Here is a 21,343-nt window from a genome sequence, read left to right as displayed (position 1 = left end):
CTAATCCTAAAGAATGAATGGGTGAAAGAACAATTAATAGAAACAATCAATGATTTCATTAAAGGTAATGACAACAATGAGACAACATACCAAAATTTGTGGGATATAGCCAAAGCAGTACTTAGGGGAAAATTTATATCTTTAAACCCTTACATCAGTAAAAGGGAAAAAAAGAAAATCCATGAATTGGGCATGTAACCAAAAAGACAAATAAACAAAAAAAAAACCCAAAACCCCAGCTAGAAAAAGAACTAATTAAAAATCCCCAATTAGACACCAAGATAAAAGTCCTGAAAATCAAAGAAAAGATTAATAAAATTGAAAGTAAAAAATTTGAACTAATAAATAAAACTGGGAGCTGGTTTTGTGAATAACCAATAAAACAGATAAACCACTATTTATTTTGGTTTAAAAAAAAAGAAAATTAAATACAACATCAATGGAAATGAAATTAAAGTAATTATTAGGGACTATTTTGCCCAATTATATGCTAATAAAATTGACATTCTAACTTAAAAGGATGAGTATTTACAAAAAAAACCAACCCATAAATTGCCCAAATAAACAGAAGAGGAAATAGAATGCTTAAATAACCCTCTGCTAGAAAAGAAAATGAATAAGCCATAAAATGAGCTCCCTAAGGAAAATCCCCAGCATCAGATGGATTTACAAGTAAATTCTACCAAACACTTAAAGAATAATTCAAATACTATATAAACTATCTGAAAACATCAGTAAAGAAGGAGTCCTACCAAATTCCTTCCTTGCCACAAATATGGTTGTGTTACTTAAGACAGGGAGAACAAAAACAAAGAAAGCGTACTACAGACCAATTTCCCTAATGAATATTGATACAAAAAATTTAAATAAAATATTAGTGAGGGGACTACAGCAATATATCACAGAGATCCTACATTATAACCAAGTGGGATTTATATCAGGACCGCAGGGCTGGTTCAACATTAGGAAGACTATTAGCATAACTGGTCATATCAATGACAAAAACAACAAAAATCACACAATTATATCAATAGGTGCAGAAAAAGCTTCTGACAAAATAGAGCACCTATTCCTATTAAAAACATAAAGTATAAGAAAAAAATGGCCCTTTTCTTAAAATCGTAAGTAGTGTTTACCTAAAACCAAGAGCAAAAAAAAAAATCAGGTAATGCATTAAAAATAGACTGGATAAATGGATTAAAAAACTGGACTAGATTAAGTACACAATGTAGAACAGTAAATAACAGTAGTAATCTAGATTTTGATAAACCCAAAGATCCAAGATTTTGCAGCAAAAATTTGCTATTTGACAAAAACTTATGGGAAAACTGGAAGTCAACCTGGCAGAAACTATGCATAGACTAGCATCTCACACTGTATGCCAAGATAAAGACAAAATTGATATATGATTTAAATATAAAGGGTGATATAAGCAAATTGGGGGAGATGGAAAAAAGTACCTGTCAGATCTGTGGATAAAGAAGAGTTTAGACCAAATAAGAGACACAGAGAATCATGGGGGGTAAAATGGATAATTCTGATTACATGAAATAAAAAAGGTTTTCCACAAACAAAATCAATGCAGCCATAATTAAGAGGAAAACAGGAAAATGGGCGGGAGGGGTGATATGTGGAATTTTTATAGCATGTTTCCCTGATAAAGGTCTCATTTCTCAAGTATATAGGGAAATGAGTCAAATTTATAAAATAAGAACCATTCCCCAATTGATTAATGGTCAGAAGATAGGAACAGGTAGTTTTCAGATGAAGAAATAAAAACTGTCTATAGTCACATGAAAACATGCTCTAAATCACCAATAATAAGAGAAATGCAAATTAAAAGAACTCTGGGGTACCACTTTACACCTATCAGATTGGCTGACACAATAGAAAAGGAAAATAACAAATGTTGGAGGGGATATGGAAAAATGGAGACAAAGATTCATTTTTGGAATTGTGAACTCGTCCAACCATTCCACAGAGCAATTTGGAACTATACTCAAGGGACTATAAAACTGTAGATACTCTTTGACACAGAAATACTAAATACTAAATACTAAATCTATATCCCCCCTGCCAAAAAAAAAAAAGGTCAAAGAAAAAGGAAAAAGACCCATAATACAAATACATACACACAGAAGAATAAGAAAGTGAAAAAATGCTTCAATCTGAATTCAGAGTTCATCAGTTCTCTAGAAATGGACAGCACTTTCCATCATAAGTTCTTTGGAATTGTGATAGGTCACTGGATTGATCAGGGTAGCTAAGTCTTTCACCGTTGACCATCATTACAATATTACTGTTACTATGTACAATGTTCTCCTGGTTCTGTCACTTCAATTTGCATCAATTCACATAAATCTTCCCAGGTTTTTTTTTTAACCATCCCGCTCATCAGTTCTTTTTAGCACAATAGTGTTCCATCATAGTCATACACTATGACCCATTCAGCCATTTTCCAACTTATGGGCATCCTTTGAATTTCCAATTCTTTGCCACATAAGTTGAAATGGCAGTTAAGGAGATAAATTCAGGAAAAGCAAATGGAGTAAAACAAGGAACGTGATATAATCTTGAAAGGTCATTTTATAATTTATCTCTGGATGAGGAAGATACAAAAAAGAATGGAAAACATCATAGATAATTCAAAAGAAGATTGGAATTTCATCAATAACTTCTCAGCTATGTGCCTGCTTTCCCGATTTTAAAAGTATTTATGAGAATAATGTACAAAGTGTTGATGGTATTCTTAGTGAAAAAAATTAGAAGGTAACAGGCAGATTTTCATAACTTGTTTTCAATGAAAAGCCATATTTTTGCTTTTATACATTTGACTGAGAGATTCAGAAAATATAAGATCCCATAAAACAGGAAAATTGCCCATGTTTCTTAGAACAAAAGTGAAAATAGAATCTATTGGTTACCCAAAATGAAAACTCCCAAGAACATTATATCTAAAATCTGAGCTTCAGGATCAAAGATACTGTAAGCATCCAGAAAGAATTCAAGTACCAAAGAGTCATAGTTAAGATCACATATTATTTAGCACCTAAAAGAGTCATAGTTAAGATCACATATTATTTAGCACCTATCAATGTGAAGAAGAGGAGAGCTTGGAATATGGTATTCCAGAAGGCAAAGGACACAGGTTTACAGCCAAGAATAACTTACCCAGCAAAACTGAATATAATCCTACAGAGGATTAAATAGAGGACTTCCAAACACATCTGAAGAAAAGGCCAGAGTTGTGTAGAAACTTTGAAATTCAAAACATGGGAGATAAGAGAAATATGAAAAGGTAAACATGAATGAATAATCATTAGGGACTAAACAAGGATAAACTGCTTACATTCAAATATGAGGAGATGATATTATATTGTTCTTTCTGAACTCTGTCGTCACCAGGAGTCACAGAAGGAGTCTAGTTAGACAGAAGGCTGGGGGTGGTTTTATGTCTTCATGATCTTGAGATGAATGGAAAGAGGAGGGGATGAGGGGGAAAATTTAGGGGAAATCATCTCACATAATCATCATGTACAAATAGACATCTATACAAATCAGGAAGAGGGGGTTGGAGGGAGCAAATGACACTAGAACCTTACTCTCATCCAGACTGTTCAAAGCAGGGAAGAACACACACAGAGAGTTACATATAGAAATACATTTCACTTGACAGGGAAATAGGAAGGGAAGAGAAAAGGGGGATTTATATGGAGGGTAGATTAAGGGAGGCATTAGTCCTAAGCAAACAAAGGATTACTAAAATATGTATGGCTCTTTTTGAGGTAGCAAAGAATGGGAATCTCAGGTGGTACCCATAAATTGGGAAATGACTGTGACTATGATGGAATATTATTATGCTATTTAAGAAATAATGGTTTGATTTCAGAGAAACCCAGAAAGTTATATGGAACTGATGCAGAGTGAAGTGAACAGAACCAGAACACTTTATAAAGTAACAACAATATAGTAAGACAAACAACTTTGAAGGAATTGGGAACTCTGATCAGTATAATGACCAACCATGATTCCAGAAGACTAATGATGAAACATTCTTCCTACTTCCTGATAGAGAAGTGAAAGACCAAGTGTCAAATAAGACAAACACAGTCACATATACTACATATACACATATCATATATATATATATATATATATATATACACACACACACACACACACACACACACATGTATGTATATACACATGTGTATATAAATATATTTTCAAAAGCAAAAATGTACCTGCTTACTTTCCTACCCTAACCCCACTCCACTGCAGAATGAGGTTTCAATTCAGACAAATATCGTAATAGTCACTTAATTAATGGTTGTTAAAATTACATAATTATCTACCTAGGATCCAGAGAGAATAAACTGAATAATTTGCAAGTTCCCTCGAAGGTGGGATCTATCCCATCTTCTTCCTGAAAGTCATTTGGAGGGTGGGGTTTAAAGATCATGCACGTGGTTTAGTGCTATGCTTTATAGAAGACAGTATTTGTCTAGTAGGAAGACAGCTTGCTTGACAATAGGGTGTTCCTTGAAAATATATTTCAGCTCACCTTTGTTTCACCTTACAGTTACTTGAGTGATATCGATCGAATTGCTATGCCATCATTTGTGCCAACACAACAAGATGTTCTCCGTGTCCGAGTGCCTACAACTGGAATTATTGAATATCCCTTTGATTTAGAAAATATCGTCTTTCGGTAAGATGGTGACTTATCTGAGTAGCCTGTTAAGAATCTGTAAATGTCACTGATGGTTCTTAAAATGGTGCCCAAGAACATGAAACTCATTAATGCTTCCTAAGGTGTTTTATAGCCTTAGGATTGTATTTTACAGCATCATAGGATCATAGATTTAAAGCAGGAAAGGGGTTTAGAGGCTGTAAAGTCTAACCCTCTCATTTTTTATTTGTCTGAGGTAGGATTTGAAGCTAAGACTTCCTGATTCCAAGTCCAATGTCCTACCCACTCTATCATATTGCCTCTTAGTGCCCCTTACCAGCCAAGGAAGCAGGGACTGGGAGATTTGCCATAGGATAATTCCAAAATGAGGCAGGACTTGTGAAGAAACAAAAGTCCCTGAGAAATAGAATTCACTTTTTCATTGTTGTTACAGAGCTACATTCCTTTTTCCTGTAAATGCTATCGGCTGCTCATGTACTAGATGCTGTTATTTCTTTGACTACTTAATTGACTATTTTGACAACGGATGTTTTTCCTCATTTAGAGAAAAGACAAAATTCCTTTCTGACATACATCATTATTCTCCCCCCCCATTAAACTTTGCTGGTTTCCTTTCTTTTCACAGTCAAGCTATTTCAAGAACAAAATTTGAAGCACTGTGTACTATCTCTAGAGTCAGAGAATTTTTGTTCAAATCCCACCTCTGACACTACCTGTGTGACCTTGGGTAAATCACTTGCCTTTGCAAATCAAAATTTCCCTTGGCACCAGTTCCCTCAACTGTAAAATGAGAATGTTGGACTAGAAGACCTCTGAGGCCCTTCCACCTCTAGATCTATGAACTTCTAATCAGAACTTTATTCAGTATTGCAGGTTTGGATATACTATGGTTTTGTATTGGGTAGGATGATGTTTTCTGTTTCATCTCCTTTATTGTTCTTGACAACTCCCAATATTTTGTTGGCTTTCTTGGTTATAAAATCACATTGGTCCAGTGTCTTCAGGGAACACATTATGACTCCTGGGTTTCTTTCATAGAACCCTCTTCTTTCATATGTTTGCCTGTCTCCCCAGCTAAGTTGCAAGGTAATTGAGCCGGGTACTTACTAGTGTCTATCACAATGCTGGGCATATAGTAAGCACTTAATACTTATTGAATGAATGAACAGAAAGGAAGAATAAGTGGAGTTGAAGCTACTGCATTGGTAAATGTGAGTGGAATCAATGCCAAACGTTGGTGCATTTTATGCTTCTGGAAAACAATTTTTAGGGCTTAGCTTACCACCAACTGTAACACTTCTTCCCCAGGAACAACAATCTACATTGGTGAGGAAAGGTAGGAAAATGAACAACTTGACCCGAGTATGAGTAGGGTTAGTGTATAAACATAGCATGCTGGCTATATGTATTTGAAGGACTGTCATGTGGAATAAGGATTACAGAATCACAGAATCCTGGGGGTGGAAAGGTCATTAGATGCCTTAAGAGGCATCATGGTCCATTGGGAAGAAAACTGGCTCTGGAGATTACTCTTTATAATTACTACCTGTGATGCTGGGTAAATTATTGCACTTCCCTGGGCCAACCATTTCCTCATATGTAAAATGAAGCTGAACCAAATGTTCTCTGATGCCTCTTCTGGCTCTGAATCTGTGATCCAAATGCTTCAATGGGATCCTTTTTCTAGCATCTCTGATGTGTTCATTCAGTCTTTGCTTCAACATCTCTAGAGAGGGGGATCCAACTGTCTTCCAAGGCAGTCCATTTCATTTTGGACAGTTCTATTGTTAAGAATCAAAAGGAAACTTTTGTCTCCTCATCTTCTACCTATTATTCCCAGTTCTGCCCTTGAAGAAATGAAATAAGTTTAAGTCCTCTTCTGCATAATAGTTTCAAATATTTGACTGCAATTAAATTTTCTCTCCTTCAGGTGAAACATACTAAGTTCCTTGAATGGACCTCATATAATTTAATGTAGTCAAAATTATCCATTTATATTTTGTAATACCCTCTATATCTTCTTTGGTCATAAATTCTTCCCTTAGCCATAGATCTGACAGGTAAATTATTCTAGACAGGTAAACTATTCCATAGATAGATAAGATAGATACATAGATAGATAGATAGATAGACAAGAGTAATTGTTACTCTTTTGGCCAGCAACCCCGAGGGTCTTCCCCTCCCAGTTGTTTTTTTTGTTTGTTTGCTTTTGTTTTTTGACTGAAGGGACCATCCCTTGGCTCACTTTTAAATAAGCTTATTCACTGAATGGGCACACTCTCACTCAAAGTGAGAACTCACAAAGACCTTAGCTTAAAAAGGCCAAGGTCTCCCACTGCATCCTGGGCCATTTTCAGTCATCTGGATCTATTTCTGGCCACTGGACCCAAATGGCTCTGGAGAAGAAAGTGAGTCTGGTGACTCTGCACAGCCTGTCTCCACTTAAATCCAATTCATTTGCAAGTCATGTCATCATCTTCCTGATGTCATGGTCCTCTTTGAGAACGAAGGACAAACCACACATATAATATCATGCTAAGGCAGTTCATCATTGTATTCTTCCTTCTCTGGGTGCTTTCCAATTTATCAGCTCTCTTCCTAAAATGTGGTACCTCAAACTGAAGAGTACTTCAGAAAAAGATTTGTTAGTTAGTGGAACTATGTATGACTTCCTGTGTTTTTGGATTAAACTTACTCTTCTTGGTGCCCCAGCATAGGACTAGGAGCTGTGGATGAAAGTTGTAAAGAGGCAAATTTAGGCTTGTATGGAAGAACTTTCTAACAACTGGAGGCATCCAAAAGTAGAATGAGCTGCCTCCAGCAATAGATGTGTAGATGATTGATTAAGCATTTATTAAGCACTTACTATGTACTAGGCTCTGTGCTAAATGCTGGGGATACAATGACTATAGCAAACAAGACAGTCCCTGCCCCCAAGGAGCTTGTCTCTTTGAGGCAAGGCACAGGGGAAGATATACCTAGTTCTGAGCAAGAAAAGCTTGGTTACCCATTGCAGCCCAGGTTTCAGGGTGGAATCCAAGGTTCCTGTGGGGAGGAAGTGGACATCTTAGCAAGAGAGGAGACTGCATAGTTTGGAGCTGGTGATTAAGAAGTGAAGGGAAGGATTGGTACTGGAGCAGATAGAGCTTTTCACCTAGATAGTAGTTTCCCCTCACAGGAAGTCTTAAAAGCAGAATCTGGATGACTACTTTGAGGGGGGATATTCTACAAAATATTCTTGGTCATGTATTGATAGAGTAGATGGCTTTAGAGGTTCCTTCCAACTGTGAGACTGTATGTTCTGAGACTGAGTATCTGAAGGGCCATAAATAGTTCCTAAATGGAAATTCAATATTTATAGCTCCATCACTGCGGAGTTCATAGTGGGGCTATGGTCATTTGCAAGGGCAAAACTGCTTGTATCAACAAAGACACCATCTATGACTAAATTAAGGAAATTTGCTGAAGGAGGTGTTCAGACATTTCTTTACTCCAATAAACAAAATCTTTTCTGTAAGGAATAAAGAGCTGTGCACTCTCAGAGTCATGTTCTGTGTTTCTATTGGGCAGGATGGTGGATGTTGGAGGCCAAAGGTCTGAGAGACGGAAATGGATCCACTGTTTTGAAAGTGTCACCTCCATCATTTTCTTAGTTGCTCTGAGTGAATATGATCAAGTGTTGGCTGAGTGTGACAATGAGGTAAGCTAGATAGAAAATGTAAATGGCTTTGAGAAAGAATTACTCCTAAAGACTGTGAAAAACAGATTTATCCTGGTGATGGATAATCTTGGGTTTAATTATTTAAGATAAGCTTAAATTATTCAAACAATGGCCCCTTAAAAAGGCTCTACAAGATGCAGATGTGAGGGTCCTCCTAAGTCATACTGCTTTTCTTAGTAGAGGGAATAGAACAGTATTTTAAATCTGGGACAATTTTTGTTGGTAGGAACTGAGATATAGTGGACACATGTCTTAGATTTTGCAGAACAGTCTTGATTTCAGTTAAATATATTTTTAAAAATTATTTTATTTCCCAATTACATGTAAAAATGTTTTAACACTTTTTAAAATTTTGAGTTCCAAATTCTCTCCCTCCCTCATGATACTTATCTCTTTTGGATCTACTTTCCAGGTTATTTTTTTCCCCCAGTGAGATAGTTTACATAAAAAAAAAATCATTCTTTTGATTTTGTTTTATTGTTTCTTGATGTGTCATGGAGTCAGCTTCCACTTGCCCAATTCTAATTTTTAAGGAGTTATTTTCATTAGTGAATTTTTGTGCCTCTTTCTATATGGCCAATTCTGTTCTTTAAGGTATTGTTTTCTTCAGTATTTTTCATGCCTTGTTTACTAAGATGTTAATTCTTTTCATCATTTTCTTCTATTTCACTTCTATATGTAATTTTTCCTCTACCACTCTTGTTTTTCAAGCTAATTTTTTAGCTCTTCTAGGATTTCTTGTGGGGCTTTTTTTTTTCCAATTCACATTTTTCTTTGAGGTTTTGCTTGCGGCTGTCTTGAGTTCATTGTCTTTTTTCTCAGTTTGTCTCTTGATTTTCCTTGTTACCACAGTAGCTTTTTATGATCAGGTTCTTTTTTGTTGTTGTTGCTCATTTTCCCACCCTATTTCTTGACTTGGAAATGTATGTTCATGTTGGGCTCGGTTTCCTGGGAGGCAGGGGGTGGGGGTGGGGGATGGGCAGGGGGGAGCCATTGGCACAGCCTCAAGCTTTAGGCTTTTTTTGCACTGCTCTTTTCAGAGCTAGTTCTAGGGGGTTTGGAAGGTTTTGGTGCTTCCAAGGTGGTGTGATCTGCGGAGAGGTATGGTCACTACTCTCTTGGTCTGCGCTCTTGTCCTTACCAAGGAAGGGCCCCTGATCCTTTGGGATTGTAACTGATACTGCTCCTCACACACACCCCTTTGCCCCACTTGGGACTAGAAATTATACTATTCTTCAGGGTCCTTAATCCCTTGGGTCCAGAAGTGATACTGCCCTTCGGGGCTCCTACTCCCTCTTGACTCAAAGTTCTTTCCTCTGCCCTTGAACTATGACCCAGAAGTGGGTATAGACAATGCAGTTGCTAACCTCGTCTGGTCCTATTTCTAGTGCTATCCTTTGTAATCTCTTTTTGACCATTTGCGAGGTCCCCTAACTCTCTGACTTGAGAGCTCCTGAATCTGCTCCTGCTACCACTACCACTTAGTCCCATCACTTTTCATCCACGTGGCCTCTGGGCTAGCCTCCCCCCCTCCCCCCCAGTATCTTTTTTTCAACCTTCTGTGTTGTTATGGGCTCGAAGAATATCTCATTCTGACCTTTTGTTGGCTCTGCCACTCCACAATTAGATTTGAGGTTATTTTAAAATTGTTTGGAGGGGAATGTTGGAAGAACTCAGCCAAGCGCTTTTTCTATTCTGCCATTTTGACTCTGCCCCCAGAAGTGAAATGAAATGTATTTTAAACAAAATTTTGCAAAACAAATATCCTTCATCAAAACATGTGTGTTGATTTTTTGTTTGGAAAATACGATCACTATAAATATGGAGACTGTTTTAGCTCTGCCCTAGGGAGGTTAGATATGTTTTGACATAGGCTCTCAAAGAAAAGACTCCAGTGGGTCCTCTTAGCTACTTAGCTCAAGCTTTTCTAGGTAGGATCATCCAGACTTCTAGTTGCTATCTGACACCACCACACCCATACCTCTCAGTTCTCCTGGGGCAAGGCTTGGAGAAGCTTTGCCATTTTGTGCTCATTCATGTGAAACCATTCCCAGGGTTCACTGCAGTCCTTTTTTCCCAGTGTAGATTTTTCTGTCAAATTCATAGGTTGGGGCAGCTGGGTGATGCAGTGGATAGAGCACCAGCTCTGGAATCAGGAGGACCTGAGTTCAAATCTGACCTCAGATACTTGATACTTAACTAGCTGTGTGACCTTGGGCAAGTCACTTAACCCGACTGCATAGCCCCCCCCCCCAAAAAAAAAGATATCATAGGCCATCTTCATGTTCTTCCTCTTTCCCTCAGCCCTCAGAGCATTAACTAAAATACCTCTCAGAGAATGACATATCTATTGGGCTTTAAAGTTTACAAAATTTTGTAGATTTTCTCCTTTACAATTACCCTTTGAGAGAGGTACACCAGATATTCTTATTTCTCCATTCTATAGATAAGGAAATAAGATTCAAAAAAGTTGCCATATGGCCTCAGTTGCATTCCTAATTTGTTTTTCCCTTGTGAGTCCTGTATCATGTGAAAACGTCCCTGCAAAATGGTGTCCTGAAGTATGACAACACTGTCCCAACACTCCCATCATTCTAGTAGGCACCAAACTTGACCCAAAAGATAATAAAAACGTGATGTCAATCACTGATATCCTCAAGGCTTAACAAGGCAAAAGGAGATTGATGGGTATTAAATGCTCAATACTCACAGTAAGAGACCTTAAGACTGTGATAGGGTGACAGAGCTTTCTGCCCATCCCCTATCAGGGTACACCGTGTTGTGTCATACTATATGCTGTGTTATACATCAGGCTATTATACATTATGCTGGCATATGCTATTATACCGTGTTATATGATATGCCATTGTACCTATGTCAACACATGCCACATTAGCAGCATGTCATACATGGTACACCTACCACAACTGTCACATCACCATGTGGAGGGAAAATGGCTGCTGTTCTATAGGGCACAGTCCTGCCCCTCTCCAATCCCACACCCCCATGAACTTCTGCAAGCTTTTATTCAGAGTGGTAGAGCCTTTACACACAGTGCCAAGGTTTTGCTATTGATTAAATCAGTTTCTTTCCATAAAATCTTTTAAACCAATCAGTATCCCAATTTGGTTTTATTTGTTTAAAAGAGTAAGAACTTTTCTTCATTCTACTTCAGTTGAACCCTAAACATGACAAACCTGCTTAAAGCCTTATTTCTCAAAAGTCCCCTTATTGCTCTGGGAAGTTGCTTGGTTTTTCTGTGGAAACTAAGTATTAAACTTCTTTAAGGACCTTTGTTTAAGTTTTGATGTTAGGAAGTGCAAAGATACTTCCTAACTCATTTTTCAGAGGCCTCAAATGAAGAGTTCTTGAGTAAAATGTTGCTTTTTAGTCCTTTGAATCACTCATCAACCTAGGCTGTAACAGTACGCTTTAAATTTTTTGTTTTTCCAAGTTAAGTTCCAAGTTCCTTCCTTTCCTCTTCATGGAAAAACATGGAAGAAAACAAAGCCTTGTGTAAGTCCAATCGATCACCATAAAGATGGGCCATTTTTTATCTTTCTTTTAGAATGGATCCAGCCAACTTCCCATGTCATAGACTATGATCTTTTGAGATATCTATCTCTTCCATTGTTAGCACTGATAAATTAAAAACGTCTGTTTTCTATATGAGGTCTCTTCTGATCCCACCCCTGCTCCTCCTCCCAACTACTAGTACACTCTCCCTAGCTACCTTGTATTTATCTAATTCGTATTTAGTCTACACCCACTGACACCTGTAGCTGTGTCCTACAGCAGAAGGTAAGCTCCTTGTGAGTAGGGACTTTTTGCTTCTTCGTATTTACATCCCCAGCGTCTAGCACAGTGCCTGACATGTGGTACGTAGGTGCTTTAATAAATTCTTGATTGATTGACACATGCCTACATGTACAGAGTATACACATTTGGCATGGTCATTGACCTAAATGATCTTGCCACCTAAAATGGCTGACTGTGATTGGGATCCTATTGATTTCTCATGACAAACACAATTACCATGTAAAAGAATATAGAATACTTTTGTCAACTGCAAAGGTGCACAAAACTCTTCAGTTTTCTTAGATTTATGTTCATGGTATAAAGACAGAAATGGGGGATTTATATGGAAAGGGCAGTCCGAGAAAGGGAGCAGCACGATAGCAAAGAGATGGTGAAGGGGATGGCAGAGAAAAATGGGGGAAAACAGACCTTGTGGGAATATGAGATAATGGCCTATTGACCTTCTTTACCATTTTTTGCTTCTCTTCTTTCTTTACCTCCTTGGAATAGAGATGATAGTAAATGTTCTTTATGTGTGCTTGGCAGTGACCCCAAGGCCTCAGAATGGGGAGAGGTGGTGCCCAAATGGTGTTTGTTTACTTAGGGAGATGGAAACATGTGTGGGCGTGTCAATTTGATATTGCTTCTCTTTTCTTAAGCTTACTATCAAGGTCTCTGTTTTCTACACAGAATCGCATGGAAGAGAGCAAAGCCTTATTTAAAACCATCATCACTTACCCCTGGTTTCTGAACTCATCAGTGATTTTGTTCTTAAACAAAAAAGATCTTTTAGAGGAGAAAATCATGTACTCCCATCTTATCAGCTATTTCCCAGAATACACAGGTAAGAATCTATGATCGTAGTATACAAGAAGTCATGCTTATAAAATAAGTGCATTAACCCAGCTTGCTGGTTACATTTTAATGTGTCACATTAACTTTCCTTCCATTTGTCTCCCTGGGGGGTGGTAGACAGTGGTCACTGCTTACTGTAGGACATGTGTGACTTCTTTATCATTTAGAGTCTTGAAAAAAATTAGACCTTAGATCTAAAACTGGAAGGGACCTTGGAGGTCAATTCCCCATCTTTCAGGTGATGAAAGTGAGGCCCAGATGAAATGAGTTGCTCAAGGTCTTACTGCTAGAAGAGGCAGAAAGGCAATTTGAGCAGGGTTCTCTGACTCTAAATCCAGACAACCATTCGCCTGGATACCTAGTCCCAGAAAGGATTTGGTATGTAGAGATAAGGATGGCCACAGGACATCTGAATGCCCTATGATCCTCTAGAAATGGAATTCTAAAACGCTGCTCTTTTGTGGCCCCTGCTTTATTGTGTTAACATGAGCTCTCTACAGGGGCTGTTCGCTGGATACTGAGGCTCACAGAGCATCTAACTGCATCCCCCAGGGCAGGAAAGAAGTGAGCATAACAATGAAATTAATCAAGGGGCTTGTTGCTATATAGCATATATGTTGGAATTTTCAGGGTGAAACAAAGTGTAGGAGGAAGGAAAGTCAACCTTAAGCCCCAGAGTGTCTTCTATTACTTTTCTTATATCACAAGTTGAGCCATCTATTATATTTACCAAGACTTGGCAAACAACCTATTCTCTTACTTCTATTCTGGTGAGATTGGTTTGGGGCTGAAAAACAGGTCAGAGTCTTTGTGGAGGCAAACAATGGGGTGGGCTGCCAACTGTGTGAGCACAGGGAAGACCTTGGAAAATATAAGCCAGAATCACTTCTATCCAGTGGAAAAGGTCATGTTTACTTGCTTTTGTTGGCCTAGCACTTGAAGTGAAGTAGAGGGCACATACCTGGATAGAAGCAGCAGTAGAAAAATGAAAAAACAGCTTGTTTCAAAAGGATTAAAAGTTTAAATCTTGACTCTCTGTGATCATGGGATCACAGATCTCTTATTTTACAGACAAGGAAACTGAACCCAGACAGGTTAAGTGATTTACCCCAGGTGACACAGTAGTAAGGGTCTTAGGTGAGACATGAACCCATATGCCTTCCTGACTCCAAATCCAGTGCACCATTCTTTAATAATGTCCTATGTGATCCTGTTCCTTTGGTTCCTTTCCTGCTATTTAAGAGTCAAATGTGTTAGTTTTTCTCCTACTTAGGTAGTTCTGCCAGTATGAAGTCAAGAGGGTGACCAGTATTAAGTATATTAAATATACAGAAATATTATATGATCATATATAAATTAAAAAGATCAAAATTTAATATTAAAACACATTTTATCAAATGTTTAATATTAAATATTTTATTAAATATAAAATTAGCATTTATTTAATATGATTAGATTTCAGTATTATTTAATAACTGGCTATATATAATTCATGTAATTTATATAATTATATACAATATATATGATATAGTTATAATTTAATAGATGTATAAATGTGTATACATGTGTACATATATATACACACACACCCCCACCTAACTTTTCTGGGCCTCTCTTTAGCTATAAAATTAAGGGGTTAGACTACATGAGATAATTACTGTCCCAGAATTACAAAGCATATACATTATGGGGGCTCAGAAGAGGAAGAAAGCTCAACTCCTTTGTTCTATTTTGCCTCTTTCCTCTCCATCATGAAGGATTTTCAAAATGGGAGGGGAAGAACAAACTTGATCAAGGAGGAGCTGAAGTCCACAATAAGTGAGAAGGAGAATAAGAGTGTAATGAGCTATTTAAATGAGTTCAGGTTTCCATGTCCCAGTGAATCTCAGAGTACATAAAGAACTTTCAGATTATCACAGAGCTTTTCTTGTTAATATTTAAGAAAACAAGTAGAACAAGAGATGTCCCAAAAGATAGGAGGTGGGCAAGTATTTTCAAAAGAGTGAGAAAGGTTTCTAGAGACTACAAACCACTGAGCTTCATGTAAATCATCAGCAATATTCTGGAGTGTTATTCAACTGTTATTTTATGAGCATGTAGAAAAGCAAGCAGTGATCACTAGGAACCTTCTACTATGGGTTCACCAAAATCAATGCTGCCAAACTAAATTCAGTTGCTTCTCTGTTTTTTGTTTGTTTGGTCTTAAACAAGGGTATTAGGACAAGGCAGGTGAGGAAAAATGTTATCAACATGGTACTTTCTAGATTTTAGCAAGCCATTTGACAAAATGTGGCCCAGATGATAATTAGCTGGATTCATAGCTGGTTAAACTACCATGCCCCTTGCCTGAACTATTTAAGGCCCTGAAAGGACTCTACCCTAGGACTAGTGAAAACCCACCTAAGATCATTTTTCAATGATTCTTGCCTGTACCTCCTCTCTCCCACTGCTTGTTCCCTTATTCTCCTCAGCCTGTATGTGAAAGCTACTTACCTGTTCCACTGTGCTTTTTGGAATGCCTGCACCATAATCAACAAACCTTAATCTTTTCCTTTACCATTCCATTTATCTTTTTGCTCTCACTGAGATCTGGCTCCCTCTTGCTGCCACAGGCTCTTTGGCCTACGTTTCCAACACTGGCTGCATTTCCACTCATCTTTTCCAATTCACTGAGTGAGGTAGTAGAATTGCAATAAGCCTTAGAGGCCCAATAGAGGGTTCACTCTCCCCACCATCATTCAGAAGCTTCTCCTCCTTTGGAGTTCACTCAATCCACAGCTATTACCCAATCCAAATTATAACAGCTGTTTTCCTCTAACTTTTAGGATACTCCCCTTTTTTCCTTAATGAGTTCAGTCTAGCTCACAGTCTTCTTTCCCATCTCAATTCCTGCCCAATACCAGGGGATTCCAACATGCATACTGATACTCCCTCAGACAAAAATATAAACATGCAGTTCCTCAACTTAACTCATTTTTTTATGACCTACTTCCCCACCCTAACTCAGCCACACACAAAGATGGCCATACCCTTGATCTTGCCATCACCCTCAAATGCACCAATTCTACATTCAAGCACTCTGAAATTCCCTTTATCTTACCACAATCTATTGTTATTCCACCTCTCTCTGTGCTTTAAAAGCCCAAACCTGTTCCTTACCCACAGTGATCTCTAATCTCTGAACTCATTAGTTCTTTCATAGGCCATCACCTGCAATTCCTGTGTCACTTCCTTTTTTCATCTTGACCCTTTGGTGAAACAGCATCAACTCAAAACTGACTTTTTTTTTTTAAATCCCTTGCACCCTGATCATATCACTGATCTTGCTATGCCAAACCCCAGCCATGGCTCACTCCTACCACCCACTGTCTTCATTCCTAAAAGTGTGCTTCTGCATGCAGCTAGGAAAAAAATCATGAAACTATGCCAACTAAGGCCACTACAAATTTATATCGTTATTTTTCTCCTGATTTTTTTTGGGGTGGGGGGAAGACAGTACAGTTATCATCATAAAGTGTTTAACATGTAATGGGATTGTTCTAATTTTAAGTAAATTAGTGAATATTTTAAATAATGTATCAACTTAAATTTCTAAAAAGTTAAATATTGATAGACATAATCCACATAAACAAAAGCTCTCTGGTGCCCTCAATAACTTTAACAGTGAAGGGGTTTTGAGGCCCAAAAGTTTGAAAATAGCTGTTCTATAAGGATGGTGCAGTATGTCTCTCCCTTTCCTAATACCTATGATTATGCCTCTGACCAGGACCTAAACAGGATGTCAAAGCTGCCAGAGACTTCATCTTGAAGCTTTATCAAGACCAGAATCCAGACAAAGAGAAAGTTATCTATTCCCACTTCACATGTGCTACAGACACAGAAAACATCCGCTTTGTGTTTGCAGCAGTCAAAGACACTATTCTACAGTTAAATCTGAGGGAATTCAACCTTGTTTAAAGGCTGCACTCTCCTTTCTCTCTGCAATGAGAAAAGAAAGGGCTTTTGGTATCTTCTTGGTTTCTTCTGCAAATGCTTCTCAGATTCTCCTGTTACTGCCTTACCCATTACACTGTGACTCACAGGTATCCAACCTCCTCCGAAACACAAGCCTGAGCACCAAATCCACCATGTTTGCTTAATAACTGCGACAGGCTCAGAGGAATAAAGAAATGGGTGATGGAGCTTAGAGGAAAGTATACAAAAGTTTACTGAAGCCTTTAAAATACTTTTAAATTTGACTCATTTTATGGTTCTTTTTAAAATTTTGGCTGAGATTCTTTTTGTGCATGAATTTTGATATTAAAGATATTTAAGACATTTTATAGATATCTATAAAAAAAAACCCACTCCAATTCATATTGTGTTCTCAATTGTTCCTTTTTCAGTGTGTTTAAAGAAAAACCTTTAAAATCACATAACACCAAACTTTTAATCATTGCCTTATACCATATAACCAATGCTATTAGGATTGTAGGGGAATGACTGGAGGCATGAATAGATTTGAAGCTTCATATTAAAATTTATAATTTTTCTTCTTTACATGCTGAAGCATTTCTTCTTTTGTAATATTTAAAGAAATTGTTTTAAAGCAGTTGAATATAAAGTTTGGGAGCAAACCCAAAAGACTACTATGTGCTTTAATAAATTGGTTTCGTTATAAATGTAAACTAATATCAAAATATAGTGTTACCAAAGCCGATATCTGTTAAAGGGATTTTGAAAAACCACATTTAAAAAAAAATCATATGTGTGTGTGTGCTAGGAACAAATGATATACCTATAGGTAGGTGTACGTAGCATTGACTTGTGAAATTAAGAACTGGTCAAATAAATCATGTGAATGATAATATATAGTATCTGCCAGGCTTATGTGGAGCCTCGAGATTTGCTGCCAGACTGTCAACTCTACATGGTTTTTGCCTTCTTAAGAATATAACATCCCATATTCTTATACTGATTGTTTTGTGAGTTTTTATTAAGCTTTATTTTTCTCGATACTCATATCTAATTTGGTGATTCTCATCTTCCAAAGAAAAAAAGGAATTGCCTCTAGCATACCTTTACCATTTTCCAAGTCAAGTTTATGGTATGTTAGAGATGTGGCAAAAGGGAGTGCTTATTCTCAAATCTCAGTAATAACCTATATACATGGTTTAGGGCTAAAATTCTCTGAGTGTGGCAAAGGCAAAGATCAAAAAAAGGTCTCAGAAGGCCAGAATGATGGACAGAATCTAAAAAGATAAAATTTTATATTGAAATAATACAAAATTCTACAATTGGGTTCAAGAAATCTCTACAGGTTTATAACGGGAGGGGCATGTCTAGTAACAGTTTGCATGAGGGGGAAAAAATTTAGGGTTTTGTTTTTTTTTTTTTTTAAATGTAACCTTAACATGAGTGTGGAAACACAGATGGGCCACGGTGGCCAAAAGGCTAAGGCAGTCTTAAACTGTTCTTCTAATAGAAACAAAGTGTGTGGAACAAGGGAGGGTACGGTCCTGTAGTCTGGTGGACTGACATTCAGTTTGAAGTGTCACATGTTAATAAAGAGACTACCAAAGTGTAATATATCCAAAGAAAAGTGCCCAGGATGGGCCTCAAAACTATGCCATGAGGATCATTTGAAGGAATGTGAAATGTTTAACTTTGAGAAGTTGTAGGAGCATACAAGTTATCACATATTTGAAGAGCTAGGTCATGGAAGAAGAATCAGACTTACCTGCAGAACTAGGAGCCATGGGTAGAAATTTCAAAGAGGTAGATTTGGGTTTGCTGTGAGGGAAAAATAACAGTAACTTCTTAATTCTCCAGCTCCTGCAGTACAGAATAGGCTTCTTTGAGGGAGATAGCAGGTTCCCTTTCCTTGAGATGTTCCAGTCAAGATTGGATGACTTCTTGTGTCAGTGATTATATAAAGGGCATTTCTGTCCAGGTATTAGACTAAAGGATCTGGTTTCCTCCTCAGTTTTAAAGTATTTGAAACAGAGGCTCACAACAGACTTGAGTGGTTTCTATTTTATTTAGCAGTAACAGCCAGCTATGCATTTCATACTCTTGAAGTCAGCCTATACTACTAGGGTTGTCCAGATATTTAATTAATTAATCTGGTTGACTGTGGCCCTGGCCACTTTGAAATATACATATCCCTTATTGTGAAATATATTCACATGTATAAAAGAATCTGTGTGCAAGTCTACAGGAAAAAAAAAAGGTTATTTAGGCAGGTACTTCCTTCCCAAATGAGGTCATGAAGGGTCAGACAACTAAAAAACGATTGAACAACTACCTAATGAATCTCTATCCAAATTTAATTGTTAATTTTCCTAAAGCAAAAAGAATATTTGAGATCTGCCAACTTCAAGGCCTAACACCCAGAAAGGGCTTTGATTTCTATTGGGGCTGGGGAGAACCAAGTTGGGCAAGAGCAACCAGTTTCTTCTACTTTTCAGGGTTGGTCAACTGGACGCTATTTTTGTTAAAATAATCAATTCAGGTATTTTGTCTGCTGAACTTAAGATTTTGGACTAGCTCTGTGCATATGTTTAAACATATAGGTATACATACAGAAACTGTTAAAAATGAACTAGTAGGATTGAGAAAAGCATGATGCCATTAACTAGCTAGTTGGTTAATAGCTGGTGGACATGCCATCTCCAGCATGTGTATTTCTGTTGAGATGTGAGCTAAACCACACACACAAACACCAGCTTCATTAAAGCTATTCTGGACATTGAACATATTATACATATTCATGTCTGTACTTTGTGCATACATATGTTCAAACTATTTTGTTGATCAGTCATGTACAACTCTCTTACAATTATTTCTTTTTTGTAATCACAGCTATTTGTATACAGTTCATTTCTCTTTTTTAGACCATAAACTTAAGGAAAATGTTGCATGTATTTTTTTCTATTAACTTAATGCTTGCAAATGGACTAGATGCATGTTGACTCAAAAGACAGAAACTAATTGTTTATTCTCTTTCTTCCCAAGATTTAGGAGTTACCATATTTGTCAGTATATTAAAAGAGACTATTCAATTAAACAAGCATTGATTGAGTGCCTACCACATGCCAAGCATTAATAACATTATTGTTTTTCCCCATATTTTTCAAAATAATTTGCCAACTTTTATCTATCTTCTTGGAAGAGAATGCTGAGTTCTAAAGAGTGTGGAGCTTTGACTGTAGTGAATCTTAACAGTAACTCTTATTAAATTGACTGTAACGCTGGACCTTATTCTGGAATTGTGGAACTTATCCTTTCCTTCCAGCTCCAGCTGTATTTTCTTCCTTCCTTCTCATCACTATACACCTTGCTTTGCCTAAAGTTCCTGTCACCATCTACTACCCTCTCCCTATCAGGCTCACAGCTCCACTGCCCAGACAGTCCCTTGGTAACGTCCTCATCTTTTCAACCGTTTTCCCTACCCCACAAAGTCCTCTGCTACAATAACACAGACTAATGGACTAAATGTATTACTCTGAAAAGTAGAAGAATCTTCATCACAGTTATCACTTTATGTCTGACTATCTTTCCCTACTGGACTGAAGTTAACAAAAATGAAAAACAAAAAGATAGAGATTTAAAAAAAGGTAAGAGGGAGACGTTTTGCCCATCTTTCCTTGTTTCTAATATTAATATACCCTTAGAAAACCTCAAAAGGGCTATTATATACAGTAAATCATGGATGGAACAAAACTTACTGAAATTAACAGATGAAGATATTTGGCAAGATGAAGATATTTGGCAAGGAAATAGGTTAAGTTCCAGGACCTTTATTTAAAAAGAAGTATAGCTAGCTGGGAGTAAACCAGTCCTGGATGTGGTTTTGTTGTTTTTCAGTCATGTCTGACTTATTATAATCCTATCTGGGGTTTTCTTGGCAAAGATACTGGAACAGTTTACCATTTCCAGCTCATTTTAAAGACGAGGAAACTGAGGCAAACAGGATTAAGTCACTTGCCCATGGTCACACAGCCAGTAAGTGCCTGAGGCCAGATCTGAACTCAAGTAGGTGGTTTATGTTGCTTTCTATCTTAAGCAAGTATATACAATTGCATTCTATTCACAATCTACTGCATCAAGACACATGAACATATCATCACTTTAAAAATTAGGGCAAAAAAAACCCAACCCTAAGACTTAGAAAGCACTGGTCATCTGCGATTGTATAACTTAGCTACTTTATGGGGAGATACAAAACAAAGAGTGAGGTATCAGCACTGCATATGCACTACATGCCATATGTATAGACTCTTGAGCTAAGAATC

General features: G+C 37.3%; 1 protein-coding gene across 1 annotated transcript in view; it reads left to right on the top strand.

The window, feature by feature from the left end:
* Positions 1 to 17,914, top strand: part of GNA14 (G protein subunit alpha 14) — a 266,352-nt gene extending 248,438 nt beyond the window's left edge. The window contains exons 4-7 of the mRNA XM_020995630.2: positions 4,583 to 4,711; positions 8,264 to 8,393; positions 12,903 to 13,056; positions 16,834 to 17,914. Coding sequence (XP_020851289.1) covers positions 4,583 to 4,711; positions 8,264 to 8,393; positions 12,903 to 13,056; positions 16,834 to 17,024 — 604 coding nt within the window. The 3' untranslated portion in view covers positions 17,025 to 17,914. The remainder of the gene's footprint in view (positions 1 to 4,582; positions 4,712 to 8,263; positions 8,394 to 12,902; positions 13,057 to 16,833) is intronic.
* Positions 17,915 to 21,343: the final 3,429 nt, after the last annotated feature.

Source organism: Phascolarctos cinereus, unplaced genomic scaffold (genome assembly GCF_003287225.1).
Source record: "Phascolarctos cinereus isolate Bilbo 61053 unplaced genomic scaffold, phaCin_HiC Scaffold_4;HRSCAF=312, whole genome shotgun sequence".
NCBI lineage: Eukaryota > Metazoa > Chordata > Mammalia > Diprotodontia > Phascolarctidae > Phascolarctos > Phascolarctos cinereus.
This window is presented reverse-complemented; position numbering and strand designations above follow the sequence as displayed.